The sequence below is a fragment of the Chiroxiphia lanceolata genome, chromosome 16 (genome assembly GCF_009829145.1).
Source record: "Chiroxiphia lanceolata isolate bChiLan1 chromosome 16, bChiLan1.pri, whole genome shotgun sequence".
Taxonomy (NCBI): domain Eukaryota; kingdom Metazoa; phylum Chordata; class Aves; order Passeriformes; family Pipridae; genus Chiroxiphia; species Chiroxiphia lanceolata.
Window position 1 is genome coordinate 15,204,514 of NC_045652.1, and position 21,142 is coordinate 15,225,655.

General features: G+C 52.1%; 1 protein-coding gene across 2 annotated transcripts in view; it reads left to right on the top strand.

Moving 5' to 3' along the window:
• LMF1 (lipase maturation factor 1) overlaps positions 1 to 19,766 on the top strand; it is a 159,902-nt gene extending 140,136 nt beyond the window's left edge. For both annotated transcript variants that reach the window (XM_032704435.1, XM_032704436.1), the window contains exons 9-11: positions 2,055 to 2,238; positions 11,325 to 11,437; positions 19,447 to 19,766. In XM_032704435.1, coding sequence (XP_032560326.1) covers positions 2,055 to 2,238; positions 11,325 to 11,437; positions 19,447 to 19,621 — 472 coding nt within the window. In that variant the 3' untranslated portion in view covers positions 19,622 to 19,766. The remainder of the gene's footprint in view (positions 1 to 2,054; positions 2,239 to 11,324; positions 11,438 to 19,446) is intronic.
• The last annotated feature ends 1,376 nt before the right edge of the window (positions 19,767 to 21,142 follow it).

Genomic DNA, 21,142 nt, shown 5'->3' on the forward strand with positions numbered 1-21,142 from the left:
AGCAGTTCTTGGGTAGCAGATTTTGGGCCAACAAAAGGAAGTGCTTTTCCCAACGAGTGACTTGGGGAATTCGTTGCTACAGGAAACTGTGGAGACAAAAGTATAAATGGCCTCAAAAAAGAAGATTTGAGAGGACAAGGCCAACAGCAGCCTGGCTGCTGCCTCCAGCTCAGGAAATCCCAGTCAGGGCTGCAAGGTGGGGTGGACAAGGGAAGAATCTCCAGCTGTGTTTGGAACCAGACTGGTTTGGGCTGGTTTTTAAGTATCTGAGTCTGGGTTTTCTGGGGACTTAAGCTTAGGTGAGCCACAGCTGGGCTCAGCATAACCCTTCTTATGTGCTGTCCCTCCCAGCCTCTTCCAGCTGGGAAGATGATGAGGAACAGGGCTGCATCATCAGGTTGTTCCAGAGGGCCAGACCCCTCTCCATGGACCTCTGGCTTTTCCACCACCTGGTCATGGTGGCCACGGGATGTTCCCCAGAGGCCTGAGATGAGATGAGGGATGGGCAGCTCTTGGTTAGTGGTCTCTGGACAAGGTCCCACAGGAGAAGCCAACAGTAAATCAGTATATTTTATAGAAGGTGAAGCAGTTTGGCTGTTAAAGGTCTGGCCAAGCAGCTGAAGGGGAGGAGCAGGTCTCACCACGAGCACTGGAGGTGCAGAGGACACATCAAAGGAATGTGATGTCTTCCCTGATTTTTCAAATAGCAGAAATTTCTGTGGAAGGAAAAAAAGCTAGGAAAAAAATTATTAAAAATACCAACACTAATTGTTGAAAATGTGAAAATCTCTCCTCTTTTTTTGAGAGTGGGAGAAATAGCCCCTGAACCTCTTTGAAGGCTGGAGTGGGGAAGCTACGGGAGATTGTTTTCTTTGGGTTGTTGTTCTTTTTCTTCTTCAGTCTATGGTTTCTGTTTCAACAGTTACCAGGACCTAAAGAGCATGTGATGAAATGCTGCTGTAATATGTTTGTAATTCCAGCCTATGTAAACCAATAAAAAGAGGATTGCAGCTTATAATGAATATACGATTATGTGAAACTTGACATATTTTGAATCACACAGTAGGAACATACTTTTATTAGTAATTTGGTGTCCCTGATTTACAGTGTGTTTCCAACCATTGGGCAGCTGGCCATGGCTCATAACTCAGCCCAGTGCATAATATGGGATTTGGCTGGAGAATCCAGAAATCTATTAAATGTAGGTAACAATTATAAGCACAGAATTCCTTGGGTTTGGAGCATCTGTCCCTGGGAGCATCAGGGGAGAAGGTGGAGGCTGCATGTTTCCAAACTTTCAGTTTTTTGGGTTGGAGGAAGAGAGACCAAAGTTTGAAAAATTTAAAAGGGTGTTGGGAGCTGGACAGCTTTGATGGGCAGATTTAGGTGGTTCTGTGTTCCTTGTGGGAAGCAGCTCTTGGGGGCAGGGAGTGTCACTGGCAGCTCCTGGAGGACTTGGTGATGGTGTGTTCAGGGGGACTCTCCATGGCCTGGAGTTTGCCATCCCTGCTGCTCTGTCACAGAGGGAGTGCACATGACCTGCCTCTGATCCAGAACCAGACTCACCCATTTCTGTGGGAATCATCTGTTTGGACTATGGTCCCTCCTGGGACTGGCCCAGCTGCAGGTGATGGAGGGAAGGACGTGGAATTTGAAGCTTTCCCTGTGCTTTGCTGCTGCACAGGGAAAAGGCTGCTGGGCCCAGAGATTCTCTGGGACTTGACCCATCAGGATCCAACTGTACCACCAGGCCAGTGACTCGTGTCCCACAGTGACTCTCATGAACCAGTGTTTGTAAATTTGATATTAGGGAGAAATTCTTCCCTGTGAGGGTGCTGAGGCCCTGGCACAGGTTGCCCAGAGAAGCTGTGGCTGCCCCATCCCTGGAAGTGCCTAAAACCAGGTTGGACAGGGCTTGGAGCAACCTGGGCTAGTGGAAAGTGTCCCTAAGGGAGCAAGATGAGCTTTAAGATCCCTTCCAACCCACACCATCCCATGATCCTCTGATTTTACACAACTTCAGACAAATAACAATATCCTGTTGAATTCCACAGCATTACCAAGGAGAGGACAGAAGTCATCCTTCAGGGGACATCCAGCCTGGATCCCAATGACCCCACTGCTGTGTGGGAGGAGTTTGACTTCAAGTGCAAGCCTGGGGACTTGAAGAGGAGGCCGTGCTTCATCTCCCCCTACCACTACCGCTTGGACTGGCTCATGTGGTTCGCTGCCTTCCAGGTACCTGCCCTTGGGTGCTCCGAGACCTGGGTCTTCCTTGACCAGGAAAAACAATGAACATGGATTTACTCTGTGTTGGGAACGCTGGAAGCCTCAGCTGAGTTAGTTGTATTCCTAAGGGATGTCTGCTACTGGTCTAGTGAAACTCTTGGCAGTTTTCTGGGAGGTTTTTTAATTGTTTCTCGGCAAGAGCGAGGATCGGTGTCGGGGACACCCCTGGGGACACCAGCCCCCACTGCCCACCTGCCTACACGTGGGTAAAAGGTCCCTCAAAATGGTTTCCCCACATGGTATCAGCAAACAGGTGACAGCCATAAATTAAATAAGGGGGGGGGAAACTTGTAATATTAATTCTCATGTCTCTTCGAGCTTATTTTGCAAATCTTGCCCGCGTGACACGAGAGCTTGGACTGGGTTTTACAAAACTGAGGCTTGAGTGGCATGAAGCAAACCCATCTGAGATTATCTCTTTGTTCCTGCATCCTCTCCTGGAATATCCTCTTCCCTCTGCCCCAAACTCCTCTGTTTGCTTCCTTTGTGGTATTTTCGTTTCGGCGCCGTTGGGATTCCTGGGCGATGACATAACTCTGGTGCTCTGGCCATGCTTGGATATTTACCCCGCTGGTTTGAGTGTGCTGGAATTTCATTTAATCTGCATTAGGTATGGCTTATCCCTCAGGAAAACCACAGCCAAGCTTCCAAGTCCAGCCTGGCATTCCGGAAAGGTGCAGAGGGCGGGTGGGAGCTGGTGGTTTAAACCTGTGTTTTGGGAGGGCTCTGAGCAGAGAAGAAATCAACTCATCCCTGCAAAGGTTGTTTCTGAGGTGAGAGAAAGGCTGTTTCTGGGGTAGGAATGTCCTCAAGGTTTTAGAATAGAAAGAGATCTGAGGTTTAAAGCTGAAGGAGGGCTGGGTGTGAGTCCTGCTCAGGGATGCCGAGGGATGCTGCTGCATCCCAGTTCCATCTCTCCACAGGGCCAGGCCAGGTGTTCCACCCAGGAAAGAGGAGGAAGAGGAAATAACTCAGCCTCTTCACATCTTTATTATTAGTGTTTAATTCCTTATTAGTGTTTAGTTCCTTATTATTAGTGTTTGATTCACTGAAAGGTTCCCCTGGGTGTTTCTGTTCACCTGGACACCAGGGGTTGCTGGAGCCTGTTGAAGTGTGTCCACAGCAGCTAATTAGCAGCAATTAGCGTTGTGGGTCTCCTTGCACTGGCAGGAGGAGAGGGCATCCCTCCCTTAGGGTGGGTCTGTCAGCCCACCTCCCACTATGGCAACACTATCTGGAAATGGGTGTGTTGCCCCTTCCCAGCCATCCCAGCGTGTGCTTCCTGCAGAGCTCCCATGTCTCTCTTGCCCCTGGGGACTTTCCCGGGGGCCCTCAGTGCACACAGGTCTCTGTGAAGCAGTTTCAGACCCTGCTGAGAAGGAGCATTAACAAAAGGTGCAGAAAGGAGAAAAAAACCTTCTGGAAAATGGAGATGACTTGTGGAAAACAGTGGGAAGGCACCTGGGCATGGCAGTGAGTGTTTTCAGCTCTGGGTGTTCAGGCATGTAAATACCTGCTTAAGCATGGAAGTAAATCCCATTTGGAATGGCCGAGTTTGAACACTGGGAGCTGTATATTTGGTGCCAGCTCCTCCTTGGGCAGCCAGAAAAGTCCCTGTCCTTGGAGCGTTGTTTTGCCTCGAGTCCTGCAGGGCTGTGGAAAGGATGGGGGACCAGAAGCTGAAAGCCCAGAAGTTTGTGCAGCCAGACCAGTTTTTCAAAACCCGCGTGGTAGTTTACAGAGTCCATAAAACCGAGTTACTTCAGCCTCTGGATTAGATTTAATTTGTTTGCAGAAGCTCTGGACTGTTTCTCCACCACTGCTCGCCGTCTGCCCCGTCACTCCAAGAGGGCGGCCCCGGGGCTGGTTTTGCAGTTCGTTGGCAGTGGCCAGGTAAGGAGCTGACATATCCAGCTCTGACAGGCTGTGGAAAAGCCAAGGACTTGGGGGAAGGATATTTACCATCCCTTTGTGCTGCTCCTGACAGGTTCCTCTTTGCACCTCATCACCGCTTGACATACGACGCCGTCCCGCGCTCGGGGTTTCCTGCAAAACTTTCCACCTTGGCTGTAGCTGTGGGATTCACTTTGAAGCTCTGGAGCACAGGGAGCCAGGCCCTTGGCACAAGGAGGGGGAGCCAGGCCCTTGGCACAAGGAGGGGGTGACCACCAGCACAGCCCTGGTGGGGACCGGTGGTGCTGCTCCACCTCTGAATCACAATTTATTACTTGCTGCCTCTTAATCACCGTGCCAGCAGTGCCATAATTACATGTATTACACGGCATTATTTTCCAGGAAACAATTTTCATGATGTTAATTTTATTATCTAAATATAATGTGCCTTTTCACTTGTTTTCTAAATCCCCTCTTTGTTCCGTGTGTCTCGCCATCCCGAGGGTGCTGCAGCTCTGAACTGAAGCCCTTCATTTAGTTCTGGCAGGGATAGAACCCATCCAGAAACATGTCTGAGTTGCTTCTTCCCGTCTGCAGAAGGGGAAAACCCCCCAGGAATGTGTGGAGATCTGTGGGACCCTTTTCAGTTGTTTCTCAGTGCTGCCTCAAGCTGTGCCTGCTGATCCCCCGGGCACTGGGGGCAGAGGGGGCTGGGGGGGCTCCCAGCAAAACTAACGTGTCCATCAGCCAGGAGCTGATGTTCAGGGGCTTGTTGGTCACCCAGGACCACTCACCTCCATCAAAGCAATTTAAACCAAGGGCTGAGTCAACTTAATGCATATTTTTAAGAGGAACCACTGCCCGTGGCAGGGGGTGGGACTGGATGGGCTTTAAGGTCTCTTCCAACCCAAACCATTCTGGGATATTGTGATTTTAATTGAAAGGAATGGCACATTTGCAGATGCCACCAGGCATCTGAGCCCTGTGGAGAATCATCAAATCCCTGAATGGTTTGGGTTGGAAGGGACCTTAAAGCCCATCCAGTCCCAGCCCTGCCATGGGCAGGGACACCTTCCACTAGCCCAGGTTGCTCCAAGCCCCATCCAGACACTTCCAGAGATCCAGGGGCAGCCTGTGCCAGGACCTCCCCACCCTCACAGGGAGTAAATAATGGCTGAAATGGCAGAATCTGATTTAATCTCACAAAATTCAGGTTAAGCACTAGGAATAACTTTCCCCACTTGACAGTTCCCTGTGTAAGTGCAAAGACATCCTGTTTTTACAGAAGCTGGAGACAAACTGTTAAAGCTTTATCTGTCGTCCAGCTACTGGTGCCCACCCTTCTGTAATTATTTGACTTCTCCTTTATGGTGGCATTTTAGAAGGAGCTCAGCCATCACAACCCAGCACTGAGTGGGGCTGTGCTGCTGGCACAGAAATACAATTTCTGGCAGGCTGTGGGTGGAATCAGATCGTTGATAAATAACAAACCAGAAAACAAAATGCTGCTCATAGTTTTGGGGCTTCAAGTTGGTCAGTTTTGCTGGTAGTGGGAAGTCTGGGACTTCACAAAAGCCAGTTGTTTATCATCCCAAGGGCTTGCTCTCCACCAGTGGCAGAAGTGGAAAAGCCTTCAGTGCTCTGAGTAAGGAAAAATCAAAGGGAAGGCTTTTTCTCTCCTTACTATGGCATGAAGGGTATTTATTCTGTTTGGGGACTGCATTTGGCCAGTGCAGAGGCACCCTCTTGCTGCTTCCCAAATAATAACTGCTCAAGAATAACAAAGCTGTTGCTGTCTTCATATTGGTTTTAAAGCTCAGGGTCTTGCTGGATTGTACCTTGAGGCTGCTCCAAAAGTCTTTTGGGATGCTCTGAGAAGCAATGTGTGTTTTCCAGATATGATGTTATTTATAAATACTCTTCAGCTGCCTTCCTGAGAGGAGAGGGAACCTCCAGCAGCAGGATTGATGCTCTGAGGTTCTCCCCTGGGTCAGGGAGTCGTGCTGGAGACTTCACGTTATCACGCACGAGCTGGAAGAGCCGAGGAGAGGTAACACCACTTACAGAGGAGGCAGATTAATGTCTTTGTGAAATGTTTTATTCAGGCCTCTGTTATCTCGCTCTCCCAGCCAGGAGGTGCTTCAGGAAAAAGCTGCACGGCAGCAGAATGGAGGAGGAGGTGTTTGTAGAGCAATAAAACCTCAGCCTCGTGCTCGCTGTACCAAGCTCAGCCTTTTACATTTCCTTTCTTCCCCCTTCTACAAACACAGGCCTCAGCTCACTTCCATTTTCCATTGCAGCATTTTGGTCCGTGTTCAGCTTGGAAGGATTTTATTTTCTCCTTTCACCTGTGTTTAGTTGTCTCCCTGTGAACGTGAACAATTCCCAAGCCCCGAGCTCCCGGTTGGCTCAGGGGAGGACTCACCTCCAGCAGCACCATTGCCATGGAAGAGCCCAGGATCCCAAACCAGCCCCATATCCTATCGTGCCATGGGCTGTATAAATAGAGTCAGACCTTGTCCGTGCAGGGAATGATTGTTGTCTACAGTGGCCCTTGTACCTGCCTGTCTAGACTCTGTTCTGGAACAAAGTGACTTTTCTTTCCCGATGCAGAGGTGATACGGGAGCTGTGCCAGCTGCACTGTTTCCCTGGATAGGTGGGATCTAAGAGCTGGTTCCCAAAGTCTTGCTCTGCTCTTTCATGCAGCCTTTTATTCCTGCCTCCTTCAGGGAGCAGCTGCTTTCCCAAGGATTTTCTGGTAGGATGGAGGAAGGGATGGATTTCAGTGAGTAACTGCCCCTGCTGAGATCCTGTACCTTAGGCCAGACCTGTGGAGACACAGCTTGTCTCTTTGGGAATCTAATACAAGGGAAGAGATGAAGTTGGAAGAAATTCTTCCCTGTGAGGCTGGTGAGGCCCTGGCACAGGTTGTCCAGGGAAACTGTGGCTGCCCCATCCCTGGAAGTGTCCAAGGCCAGGTTGGAGCAACCTGGGCTAGTGGAAGGTGTCCCTGCCCATGGCAGGGGATGGAATGAGATGGGCTTTAAGGTCCCTTCCAACCCAAACCATTCAGGGATTCTGTGTGGTTATTTGAGATAATGAGAAATGATGTGAGTGAGTCATTAGTGGGGTGGAGTGGCAGCAAACAGCAGGGGCTGGAATAATACGAAATAACAAAGGGATGTGTTTGTTGTGCCCTGTTTTCTATGGGACACAGACAATGTCCCCTGAGAACCCACGTTCCCTAAACAGTGACAGTTGAAGGTGCTTAGCTAAGGAGGGGGAAACAGCAGAGGACAGAGCAGTGTGAGTATTGAGTGCAGATATCCAGGATGGTGGAATTCCCTCAGCCGTGACACAAAAAACGCGGGAAGTGTGACCCTCCCCTGCCCCTGTGTCAGCCACCAGCTCCAATGTGAGACCGTACAGGGCTCCCAACCCCGGGAAATAATAACCCCGGGCTCCTGTGCCAAGTTTCCAGCTGTTCCCACATGTGCATCCCGGCGTTCCCTCCTCCCGAGCGCCTGTGCCAGCCCCGAGATTCAATAAACCGCCGCACTAATCCACAGTCCTTTTTCATTAAATGACCAATTAAAGCCAGAGGAAAAGGGCTCTTATTATTATTATTTCAGTTGGGAACATGTTCCCTGTGGTGCTGGGGGGGGGTTATGTGTGTTTTTTGGGATGATAACGTTCCCTTTGCTCTGTTATCTGCACAGTTCGGTTGCTGCTGTGGCTCCTTCGCCCGGCTCCTCGCTGTTCCTGACTTAGCAGTGATTTGGTTTTAGGTTCTGTAAAGTTATTAAACACTCCTGTACACAAGTTAATCTGTTCAAGGTGAGAACACTGTTGGAAAAGTGGCTGAGTGGAGAGGGCAGGTTGGAGAGACATCTCAGTGTTGCTCAGGAGGTGCAGGTACCCGGTGACCCCGTGCTGGGCCACGTGTGGGTGGGAGAAGGAGCAAATCCCTGTCCCAGAGGATCATTTGGGGCAAGACTGGCACAGAAAGATGGGGGGAAGTGTCTGCATGAGCATGGCATGAGGGTGGAACCCATCAGGAAATGAAAACTTGTGGGGTCTTAGCACTTAGAGCCAGGTCTTGTTAGTCCACCCTATTATCCCTAAAACCTGATTTTTGGAGGTTCTGAGGGCTGGTGCCAGCTGTGAGGACAGATAAGGATGAGCTGGCTGGAGAGCTGCCCCTCACATCCTGTGGGTCTGCATGGAGTGTCCGTGAACACAAAAGGCTTCAGCTCTGTGGGGAGGGTCATGTCGCTTTGGGAACCTTCCCCTCTGCCCTGCCTTTCTCAGTTCATTGAGTTGATGGGGTTTTTTCCATGTTTAGGTCCCTTAATCGCTTTCTGTGCTAAAACAGAAAGAAAACTCTCCAAAGATAAAAGGACTGTGGCATGTGCCTCCTTTGGGGGTCACTGGTTCCCCAGTTGCCCAGGCTGTGTGGGTCACGGGTTCCCCAGTAGTCCCAGCCTGGCATGGCAGGAGCTGCAGCCCCAGTGTTTGGAGGGCAGGGGCAGGTGTGGGAGCCTTGATCCGTGTCCATGTGTGGATGGGAATGGAGCAGCCCCAGGAGCCATCTCTGTGCAGGGTCAGTCTCTGCTGCTTCTCTCTCTGCTTGGTGAAGATCCAAACCCTAAAGGTGACCCCAAAACACACCTGCCCACCTTACAGCAACATGTGCACCTATCCTGGATTTTTTATTATTATCACTAATCCACTGGGTGGTTCAGGCTCTGTTTTGCACACTCAGAGCTGGCACCATCACCAAACCCCCCATCCTGACCATGCACACACCCTGTTCTGGGTCTCTGGATCCACAGAGGAACCATCACTTTCCCACCTCGGGGGATGATGCTTCCCTGGATGCAGCTCAGATCTGCTGGACTCCTTTCTTCCCCTCCCTTTGCCACCTTCTCACTTTGCAGAGTAATGAGTTAACCAGCGGGGTCCTTAGGGCTGCTCCCGGCTCCCATGGGATCCAAACTCTGGGTAGGGGCAGGATCCAAACCCTGGGCAGGGGCAGGATCCAAACCCGGGGCAGGGGCAGGATCCAAACCCTGGGCAGGGGCAGGATCCAAACCCTGGGCAGGGGCAGGATCCAAACCCTGGGCAGGGGCAGGATCCAAACCCGGGGCAGGGGGTGGAGCTGCACCGGGTGGAAATTTCTCACCGCAGACTTCGCTGGGGCCAGACGTGTTGTAAATTTTACAAGAAAAACACTTTACAAACCAGAAGTCCAACTCTCGTGTGCAGGGAGCTGCTAATTAACAATTTGGAGGCCATGGGAGCCAGGGAGCTGATCCCACCCTCACAGAGCCTCCTGGTTCTGAATCAGCTTTGGAAGGTTTGGGAGCCTCCATCGAGCTTTAACTTGGAGAGGCTGGTGATCCCTGTTTCTATTCTCCTATTCCTTCCCAGCTTGCACACAGGAACCCTCAAATCTCCCAAACTCTCCTAGAAATAACACTTAAAATCATCCTTGAAAACAGAATATCCAGAGAGGCATGGGGTGCTGAAGATCTGACTCAGGATCTTTGATCTCTGCCATTGCTGTCACACCTCTGGGGAGCTCCACAACCGTGGATTCCCCACGCTGCAGGTCCCAGAGTGTCCCCTGCCCTCCCAAATCCCAGCCTGAGCCGAGCATCTCCAGCGTGGCAGAGCTGCTGAGGGACAGGGAGACTGTGGTGACAATGGTGGGGCCTTTGGCAGGGATGGTGCCAACCTTCCCTGCAGGTTTTGTGAGATTTGCAAGGCTTGTGTGTAACTTCCCACGTGATGCCAAGCTCCTCACTCCCAGATCTCTGCACCCCCTCTGCTTTGGTCCGTGGGGGTTGAACTTGTCCTGTCCCTCCTTGAGATCCACCCTCACCACCCCCTTGGTGTCAGGAATGCTGGTGGAGAGAGGGATGTGCTGGAGGTTGGCCATGGGGGTGGCAGAGCACAGCATGGGGCTGCTCCTGGTGGGAGTCATCCCCAACTCCATCCGTGCAGGAGACAGCGGGTGGAAGGAGCCGGGTGATGGGATGGGACAGAACCAGGGGAATGGGGACAATGAGCATTTTTTAAACGTTGTTGGCTTTAATAACTGTGGTTTTCCTCTCAACTGTGATGAGCCCGGGGCAGGAACCCCACGAGGCAGAGCTGCCCTGCCCGGGCCGTCCCAGCGGCGCTCCGTGTTTTCCATCTCCTTTCTCTCCCGTTTCCCGTAGCAACGGAAATAACAAACTTTGCCTTTCCAAGGGGGAGCAGCTTTGCCTCCATGCTCTGTGTCAGTCACAGCCCCGCAGGTACAGCTCCCGGGTTTCGCTTTCCCACAGTGTCCCCTACTGCTTGGAGTCCAAATTCCAGTTAGGAACACGCTGAAAAAGGAGGAAAAAAAGAAATCTTAGGGAAGTACAAGGTGCAGAAAGTCACCCAGAAGGAGAAATGGTTTTTATGGAGCCTCAGCAAGAATCCCTGTGAAGAGCAGGAATGTGTGGATTGCTGTGGGGAGGTAAATCATAGGATCAGAGAATATCTGGAGTTGGAAGGGATCCCAGAGGGATCATGGAGTCCAATTCCCTGCTTCTCTCAGGGAGAGGGTCCAGCTCTGCCACTGCAGCCTGGGCTGCTGGTCCCAGAGCTGCTCCCTGTCAGTGGCTCCAGGAGGAAGGAATGTAAAGAGGATGGATCCCATGGAAGGAATAAAGAGGAGACAGGAGTTGGGAATAGAGGAGTCACTTTGTTCTGTTTTCCTGTGGATAACACAACAGGGGAAGACAACCTGGTTTAAAGTGAGGGATGGATTGTCCTTTCAAACTGTTCCCCTGGGGAGTTTGCTGCTCAAATGAATTATTTAAATGAAGCATTGGAGGCAGAATAGGCAAGAACACTCCAACTGTGGCAGAGATGAGACAAACTCAGTGGAGCTCTCCCTGCTCCCCACAGGTGCCAGAGTCTCCCTCTGGACCTCGAGGTGTTGGATCCCATGGAATGTTTGCTGAAACAGTGGGAAATCCGTTGTTTACCACCCAAATGAGTTGAAACCTCTCCCCAAAGACCACACAGGAGCCTTTAACGCCGGTGACACTCCACGACAAGCCCAGCAGTGCCTAACATTTATATTTCTTCTTTCTTCCCCCAGACCTACGAGCAGAATGAATGGATCATCCACTTGGCTGGGAAGCTGCTGGCCCAGGAAGAGGAGGCCTTGTCCTTGATGGCCACGAACCCCTTTGCAGGCAGAGAACCCCCCCGGTGAGTCTGGAGTTATCCCAAGGGAGCAGGAACTCACTCGGGCTCCGCGTCATCCCCACCTTGGACGTGCCTGGGTGGTTTCTGTTCATGGTTGGGTTTGTGTTTTGTGGCACTCAGGTGGTCTCAGATAGGGGTGGGTTTGCTGAGGACACCAAGGTGCTGCCAGCACCGTGATGCCTCCCTGGTGGGGACCCTTTGGATGAGCCCATTCCCGGGTGGGTCCGTGGAGGGCCCAGCGTTGCTTCTCTTGGCCAGAACTTGGTGATTTCTGAGATGGTTTCCTGCCCATCAGCTTTAGATTTTCTGCTTCGTGAGCTCAGTTCAAAACCCACCGTTTCTAGGGGACCTCCTGAGGTGTTTCAAAGACAAAAAACAGCCCTGCAGAACTGGTTGTTTTTGTGGACGCTCGTCTTGGAATTGTTTTTGTTTTCAAGGAAGAGACAAAGCAAACATCAGGCAGGGAAAGGCACAGATGAAAACTCCAAGGTTTTACACAAAGGGAAGTTTTTCACAGAAGGGTCTGTTTTGTTGATGAGGTTATTTTTAGCTGAGAAAACATTTTTGGGGCATTTTGGATCAACTCAAGTAATATTATGCTCTTGCTAATATTTTCCATTTGAGGCTCTGGGGATGCACTGCAAACAGGGATGGAGGTCCAGAGCACTGTGTGGAATGAACTTCCCCTGGAACCCCATGGATGTTTTTCACTCAGAATCCCAGGTGTGGGTCATATTTTGGGTCTTGGAGAGCCAAATCCAAGCACCAGGGTGGGCCCTGAGCAACCTGGGCTAGTAGAAGGTGTCCCTGCCCATGACAGGGGGTGGAACTGGGTGATCTTGAAGATCCCTTCCAACCCAAACCATTCCAGGATTCTCTGATCCTATGATCCAGATTTTTATCCAAGTTGAGGGTGAGGGTTGTGGGCACAGGTGGGTGCTCACACCTGGGATGGTGGTATAATATGTATAGAAATAAATAAAATATATTATTTCTTTCTTTAATTTTAAACATCCCCTTGTTGCACACTGAAGCTCCCAGAGGGGCTGACGAGCCCCTGCACCCACAGCACAGCCCTGGGAGAACCATGGTCTGCACCATCCAGCCTGGGAGTGAGAAGGTTAGATTGGATATAAGGAAGGAATTCCTTCATGGAAGTGGTTGTCCAGCCCTGGCACAGCTGCCCAGGGCAGGGGTGGAGTCCCCAACCCTGGAGGGATTTAAAAGCCCTGTGGATGTGGCACTTGGGGATGTGGGTTAGTGGTGGCCTTGGCAGTGCTGAGGGAACAGTTGGACTGGATGGTCTTAAAGGGTTTTTCCCAACCTAAATGATTCCATATCCTTGGCAGGATACCTACTTTTTCAATCCAGACCCCTTAGCAACGTTTCCCTGCGAGCAGCACCCTCAGCGCTGACAGCAACAATCACATTCCTGTTATAATTTCATTTCAGCTGTGAACAAAAACCTTAAATTCAACCCTTAGCAGTAACACCTGGAAAGAAAAGACAGTTCCATGTGGCTGTAGCTCCAGAGGTTTCCAAAGGCCATCCCTGTGCCCTCACCCAGGATCCAGAGCCCACCTGTGGCTGCTGCCAGCCTTCATTCCCACCATGGCCCTGCTCCCTGCAGTAGCTGGGTGGAAAAAAAAACCCTAATTTTCCTCCCATATTCCCCCCCTCCCTCCACTCTAAAGGGAATTTTGAGACTTAATTATTTTCATTCCCTGCTAGACTAAATAATTAGGGGAAGGGACTGTTTTCCATAAGAACCTTGCGCTCCATCCTCCACGGAGTTTGTTCTGTTAATGGAAACTCTACACCTTAAATAGCCAAGGGACTTTCAAAATGAGTTAATGCCTTCGAAATGAAATTTCGGAGACCAAAGTTTGTAGGTTCCTTTACAACTCAAGAAATTATAGTATTTTTTCAAGTGTGATAAACTTGAAAATGAGAAACAGGTGACTGATTAAAAATGAGGGTATTGTTGAGCCCAGCCTGGCTGAGCGTGAAGCTGGACTCGAATCCCGGGGATGTTTGGGGGAGTGTGGATTTACAAAATATTCTGGTGCAGCGGATAGTTCATAAAACACCAGCCCTCATAAATCTGAACAGGAGGGCTTTGGCTGAGAAATTAATAAGTGTTTAACACACCGTCATGGAAACAGGCTGCAACAATAAAAGAAAACAAAAATCAGATTTGCCTACAGGAGGGGGGAAAAAAAAGCAACGGGTTTTTGGGTTTGACCTGAAGTGTTCGGTGTCTCTGATATTAAATCATGTTCACTTTAGGACTTTTATTCCAATTATAGTAGCACTTTGTTGAAAAAGCCCCAACATGTGTGTGAAGCCCTGGATTTGTAGTGGTGGTGTTAGTGAGGGAGGTGGTGCTTCCCTTTGGATGCTGCCTGGCTGCAGGAACACGGGAAGAATGTGGCATTTGGGATTCTTTTTTTTTTATTTGATGGCCCATTTATTTCCCAGTTGTGCCAAAGTTACAGGACTTTGTACTTGGGGCACATTGGGCTGGATTCCCAGGCCATGGAAGTCACTGTGGACCTTGGTGGAAGGTGTGGAGGTGCTTTTCCATGGGATCTGTGGAGACATCCCAAGCCATGGGAAGGGCTTGGTCATATTTGGACATTGTAGAAGCCAATGTGGGGCTTGGACCCCCCCAAAAATGGTTAAAGGGAGTTCTGGAGCTGTTGGAGGCAGGCAGGCACTGGGATTTCCTGGAAAATCTGGGTGCAAGGTCTCTCCCAAAATGTTTTTGGAGGAGACAGGAGTGGTGCTCATGGGCATCTGGGAGGTGACAGGATCCTCTGAGGTGAAAAAGTATAAATATGGGGGAGTTTGTCTTTCTCACAGGGTTTCACCAGGGAGATGTTTTACTGCAGTTTGTTTCCTCTTTCCTTGTGCATTATAATTGAAAAGAAAATCTTGAATTCATCATCAATGTTACAATGTCAGATGTTATCAGAATGAAATGATTCCATGGTCCTGAAGGAGAGTTTAAGGGATTTTCTTTTGGTAAGAACAACCTCAGTATTTCAACATGAGGGAGGGCAGAGCTCATCCCAAAACACCAGGATTTCCCCCAGGGTGGGAAATCTGATTTCCAGTCACCTCTGGTGGCTGTGGGGCAGCTTCCCCATGGTCAGGACAGCACCACGTGTCCTGTGGCCATGGGATCTCTCTTCCTTGGTGATGTCAACCAAAGCTGGAAGGTTTCCTTCCCCCAGGGGTTGCTCAGCCTTTGGTACAGTCACAGACTCCGAGCCTCCCTTTCTAACTGTTCCATGGGGGAAAAAACCCACTATGCCACCTCCCCCAAGGGAGTTTTGAGGATAAAGTGCCCATGGGATACTCTTACCAGACCTTGCAGGAGCCTCGGGGGTCAGTGGCATTGAAAAGCAACCCATAAAACTGCCCCTACTCTGCAGACTTGGGCCCAGCTGGATTTATGATCCCTCCCACTACCAGGGCAAGAACAGGCGGGAGAGCGATGATGGAGGCTCTGTTACCGTGATGGATTTGTGCTTTCCACCACCACCACTTGCTCCCTGATTTACAGCAGAGTGGGAAACCCTGAGATAAAAGAAAAACAACCAAAAAAAAAAAACAAACCACCCCTCCCAAACCCCAAAGATGCCCCCGTGTTTTGGTTTCTTTCTTCCCCCTCCCAGCCCTGTCAGGCCATTAATTCCACCAGAAAGCACCGGCTCGGGTGTTTTCCCTGGAACCCCTCAGCTGTTGCAGGGAGACAGCTGCACCCTCTGGAACTAATTACAGCTGTCTGGGAGATTTACCCTCCATCCCAACAACTCCAATATTGCTGCTAATTTTTAACACGTCCAGTTGGGCGATGTCATAAGGGGCTGATATACGAGCGACGCCCCGGCGGCCACGGCACAGCTGCTCCCGGGCATCTGCGGGGCTGCAGGCCCTGCTTCCAAACATCAGGCTGATTATTTTTAGCCTTTCTGCCCTCCCCGAGGCCGTGGCCTTGCCCAGTCTGGGTGGGGATGGAGGGTGGGTGCTTGCCCAGAAGGGTGGTGGGTCCTCCTGGGCGCCGGGTGATCCTCCACCTTCCGTCGGCTCCGTCGCTCTCCTGGCACCACTGTTGGGCTCAGAAGTTGCCCAAGGGGCCTTTGTGTGCCTTGTTGTTGTCATAGCAGAGAGGGCTTGCCATCTCCTTTGAATGCCATCTGGTCCCACCCCCTGCCATGGGCAGGGACACCTCCCACTAGCCCAGGTTGCTCCAACCTGGCCTTGGACACTTCCAGGGATCCAGGGGCAGCCACAGCTTCTCTGGGCAACCTGTGCCAGGACCTCCCCACCCTCACAGGGAACAATTTCTTCCCAGTATCCCATCTAAACCCACCTTCTTTCAGTTTAAAACCATTTTTAAATGGTAGCTGGTGCCTGTTGCTTCCCAAGGAGCCAGAAGGAGCTGTGTTTACTCAGTAAATCCCAGGAAACTGCTTGCAGCCAGGATCATCCTTCCTGACCTGTCTGTCTCCTCTGACCCACGAGTCAGTGACCACCTGGGGCCTCAGACTCCTTGTGATGCAGGTGAGGTCCCACAGCTCCTTCCTGGCCTTCTTGAAGATGTTCCCATTTCTCCAGGTTTCTGCAGGTTCAGTCTCCTGCCTCAGGTGGGCTCCAAGGCCTGTGGGTCCGTTCCACCAGCTGGAAGGTCTTTGTGGGAGCCCCAGACTTGCACAAAACACCAGCACTTGCTGCTCAGGTGACCTGCCGTGGTGTCCTGCTCTGCACACGGGTGTCTCACCTCGGTTACAACCTCTCCTGGGCTCCAGGTGGGGCTTGTACACCCCAAAATGATGGACTCTGGGGTGTTAATGCTCTCCCTGTGAGTGCAGGAGGATGTTCACTCCCTGAATCCCAGGAGGAGGGAGCGGGAGCAGTGAGGCAGCGCTGGAGGAGTTGGGAAATCCCATAATTCCAGGATTGAGGCACCCAGGTAGGTTATAAATACTGGGAGAGCTTGTAAACTCTGTGAGCCCTGAAATGAGGGGCTCCAGTGAGTATTAAACTCTGCAGCTTTTACATCATGAGCCCTGCAAGAAAATATTCCCACGGGTTCCAGGTTTTCTGCCTCTCTCCCACAGTCCCTAACCCCGGGAAGGATGGAGAGGATGGATAGCTCAGGGTGTGGATGCTGCTGCTGTATTTGGATGCTCAGAGGGATGTTGGTGTCCAGAGGCATTCCCACTGCAGTTTTTCCTGCTGCAGCCATGGGAAGGCTCTTTGGTTCCTCTGTTATCACAATGGAAAGCTCCAAGTCTTGTATCCCAGAGAAGTTGGGGGTGCAGGAAAGGAGAAGAGCTCTGGGCTTTACAGCTCATCCCTGGGCGAGTGGTTCAGCTCCTGGAAGAGCTCATCTCCATGGAGCTTACAAATTCCACAGCCCACAGAGCTGTGCAGCTCTGTCTCCATGGATCTTATCCTGGGGTGGACCGTGCATCCCAGTATTCCTGGTGGAACAGACTGGGGGAAGCCCCCCCAGGGCTGGGACAAGTGGTGGCTGAATTTAGAGGTTGGGGAGGGTTGGGGGGACTCTCAGATTGGTTTGGGCTCTGAGCAGAACTTTGGTTGGATAGAAAGGCAAAGTTTGTGCCACAAAAATGCCTCCTCAGTGGGCCGTGGTCGCTTTGATGCTCACACGGTTCTAGTTTTACACGCCGGGGCCTTTGATGGCAAACATTTTAATGGGCAGGGAACAGATGGGAGAAATCATCCCAAATCAGATGATAGATAGGAGTTAATCTGGGCAGGCAAGGCCATTGGAAAGGACGAGGAAATTTTCATTCCAGAGGGCTTGTGGGACAGTCCTTGAGGTTGGGGAGAAGGTGCCTGTGGCTGAGCAGAGACATCTCCTCATGTCTGGGTCTGCCCCAGAGCTCAGATAAGGCAACTGTGCCCTGCATCCCTAGAAAATGGGAATTTTGCCAGGTGGGATTTGCAGATAGTTCCTTTGGGGGGCACATGGAGGTGGGTCCAGCTTGGGAGATGCTCTGCAGTCACTTAAAGGAAAAACCCCAAAGCTTGGTGACAGTGAGGGGAGCAGGAGAGGGATTGGCATAAAATCAACCTCTGGAGCTTCTTGGGGAGATGGATCTGTTTTTTGAGGTGGATATGGTTTTGGAATTCAAGAAAGCAATCAAGCAGCACAGCTTGGGAATCTCTGACTGTCCCAGAGAGGAGCCGTGGGGTACCTGGACCTGGGGATGTGGCTGCTCAGTAGCGCTCTAATTATTAACAGGAAACTTTCGTGCTCCTGCAAAGGAAACCCTGTGGGAGTAACATTTCAGCCCAGTTTGGCCTTTCTCAGCCTCAGAAAAGAGGGATGTAGGAATGGCCCTGGCTGTAAAAGAGCCTGCAGCTGCAGGGCAGCATTTCTAGGGGGAGATGCAGGTTTGTGCATCCCAAACCCCAGCCAGGGCTGTGGCATTGTCCCCTATTCCCATTTACCTTCCTTCCTCCTCAGAGGAGGGGGAAACATGGAAATTGTAGAATCATAAAATCCTGGAGTGGTTTGGGTTGACAGAAACCTTAAAGCTCATCCAGTCCCACGCCCTGCCATGGGCAGGGACACCTTCCACTAGCCCAGGTTGCTCCAAGCCCCGTCCAACCTGGCCTTGGACACTTGCAGGGATGGGGCAGCCACAGCTTCTGTGGAAAACGTGATGGGTGTGATGAACACAGAATTCCAGAGCCCTTTTTGTTGGAAAAGACCTCTGAGACCATGGAGTCCATCCTGTGCCCCATCCCCACCTTGTCCCCCAGCCCAGAGCACTGAGTGCCACAGCCAGTCCTTCCTTGGACACCTCCAGGGATGGGGACTCCAAACCTCCCTGGGCAGTCCACGTTCCCATGGCAGGAGAATCCTTCCTGTCGTGCCCAGCTGGGCACCAGCAGGATTGGAACTGAGCTGTTGGGATGGGCTGGCAGCAAACCTTTAATTGGGCACAGCCTTATCCATGCCCTGCCCTCTGCCCCGCTCCCCTCGGCGTTCCGAAGGCGAGCACTAACGGCAAATCCATCGGAGTGGTCCCTGATTATTTTAGCAGTGGGAAGGAAGTTCCCGGCTGGCCGAGGCGCCGCCCCGGGATCCCGCAGCTGCGGGAGCGCCGCGCCCCGCTCAGTAGCAGGGTTTGTATTTGAGTAGTGGAGCAAAGCGGGTCTAAATGAGCACTGACACGACTTTGACATTTTTATTTTGTGGGGTGTTTTATGAACTCGCCCCGCGACGGCGGCGACGCGCTCGGAGGAGGGAGCGGCGGGGGGTGTTACCGCGGGCCTTGTCAGCACCCCGACATCAAGGGGGACCCAACCCCCCGGCCCACGGCGTGGGCAGCTCCCAGAGTGTTGCCCGACACTGCTGAATGCTGCTTTCTGCACTGCCTTCAGCCCTGCTCCGCTGTCACCTCCCGGAGCAGCCACGGAACAGGCGCTCGGAGCCGCGCTCAGAAACCACGGAGCTGGGCCAGAGGGATGGTGGGGCAGCTGGGGTGGCAGTGAAACCCTCTCCCTAAAATATCCCGGGCAGAAATACTCCAGAGTTGCCTCAGAAATACTCCCAGAGTTGCCTGAGAAAAGAAAAAATTATATTATTCCTGCTTTTATTATTATTCTTTTCAGCTTGGCTGTGGAGAGGTGCGTGGGGAGCGCGCGGAGCTCCTCTGCCTCGGGCATCATTCCCATTTGGATGCCAGCATTCCTAAGTGGCATCAAGAGGGGCCCAGGAGCTCCCCAATGTCTTGCTCCAGCAGGGATGGCTGTGTTGGTGCTGCCAGCCGTGGGCATCCTGAGGATGGATGGATGGATGGAGCACCGGGATATAGAGCCATCCAGGCTGGACACCTTCGAGCTGATTTCTCCATCCGGCTACGGAAAGGCTCAAAAACTCCCAAATCCAGGGGAACAAAAATGGGATCTGAGGGCTTTGTGCCTCCTCCCAAACCCTGAGCTCCTGTGCTTTGTTCCTGCAGGTGGATCCGTGGGGAACACTTCAAGTACAAGTTCAGCCGGCCCGGGGGGAAGCACGCCAGCGAGGGCAGGTGGTGGATTCGGAAGAGGATCGGGCCCTACTTCCCCCCTGTCAACCTGCAGGGCCTGAAGAAGTTCTATGAGGACAGGAATTGGCCATTCCCCGTGAGGGACTGACGGAGGAGGACAGAGGGGCACAAGGGACCAGCTGGGGAGAGGGGAGGAGGCAGCTCCCCTTCCAAACATGTCTTGCCTCTCTGTATTTTTTGTCCATATCCTTGTTTACACACCTGTTGTGGAAGATTCCCAGCCAACCTGTCCACCTGCTGGTCTGATCTGGTTTTTTCCTCATCTCAGTGGTTGATTTCTTTTGCCAGGCTCTTGGAAGTCGTCAGCTCCAGAATTTGGGAAAGAGGTGAACAAATACCACGACGGGTTTTGGGCAGGTGTTGGGGTTGCTTTGACCACTGCATTGGGTGATGGCTGTAGAGGTGCAGGGGGAGATTTTGGGGAGGTCTCCTGACTCAGCAAGTGTCCCTTCCCTGGGGCTGGGCATTGGGCAGGGCTGTCGGGTCCTGCTGCTCAGACAGCTCGTGTGGAGGTGAGTTGGCCTGGCACAGGGCACTGCTCCTCCATCCATCCATCCCATCCCACCCCCATGTGCACCACCAGCACTAAGACAACACAGTTTCTTTATTCCCAGCACACTGTCCCCACGCTGCCCTCGCTGTCACTGGGGAGGGTCTGGTCACCACCTTCTCACTGCAGGTCCATGACCGTGTGTCCTGCCTGCCTGGCACGGTCCAGCTGTCCCACAGTTCGTCCCTTGGGCAGCATGGAAAGCCAGGCTGGGTAATTAATACCCCCAAGCTGGGGAGAACAACGCTGGGGCCTCACCCTGAGTTTCTGTTTGCGTTCGAGTCTCCCCTCTTCTCTTTTTGGGCTTAAAATCACCCCAGATTGTCCCACCACGTGGGTTTTGCTGGGTGAGCCCAAATCTGTGGTGGGAGTGAGAACAGGAACGTGGACACATCTGAAACAGCATCTGGCCAGGCAGTTTGTCCCACCTGATGGCTTCTCAGCCTGTTCTGCACGAGGTCCTTCTGCGGGGAGAAACGAGATCAAAGCAACACACGAGCCCCTGTTCTGGGCTGCCTGCAGAAACCACATGTTTGCTGAAAAACCCCAAATAGCTCCGTGCTGGAGCGGCTGTGTGGGCTCTGTGACTCACCCCGAGGACAAGCACAGCCCTGTGTGGCTGCTCCATCCCTGTCCCATCACTGCCAGAGCAGCCGGAGCCGCCGGGTCTGCACCGGCCCCTCCGGCGTCAAACAGCTCCTGTGTTCCCTGGGCTGCTTAAACCTCCTGTTTGCTTAAACCTGGGATTTATAACTGAGGGGTTTTGTCAGCATTCCCAGGGCTGAGATCTGCCTGTCTGGGGACCTGCTGGAGGTCGTGCCAGAGGTGTTTGCTCCAGGGGGAGCTGAGCATCCCCTGGGCACGATCCAGCACCGCCAGCACCACGGCCACGCAGCCAAGAGGGAGAAGAGCAGGGACAAGCCCAGAAAGGGGCTTTCCAGGCCTCTCCCTCCGAGTTTTTGGAGTGACATTCAACTCTTCCCCTCCAGGAAGGAATTCCAGTGGGCAGAAAGCTGCAGTAAGGATTTCACCCTTCCAGGGCAGATCCAGCCCAAGCCC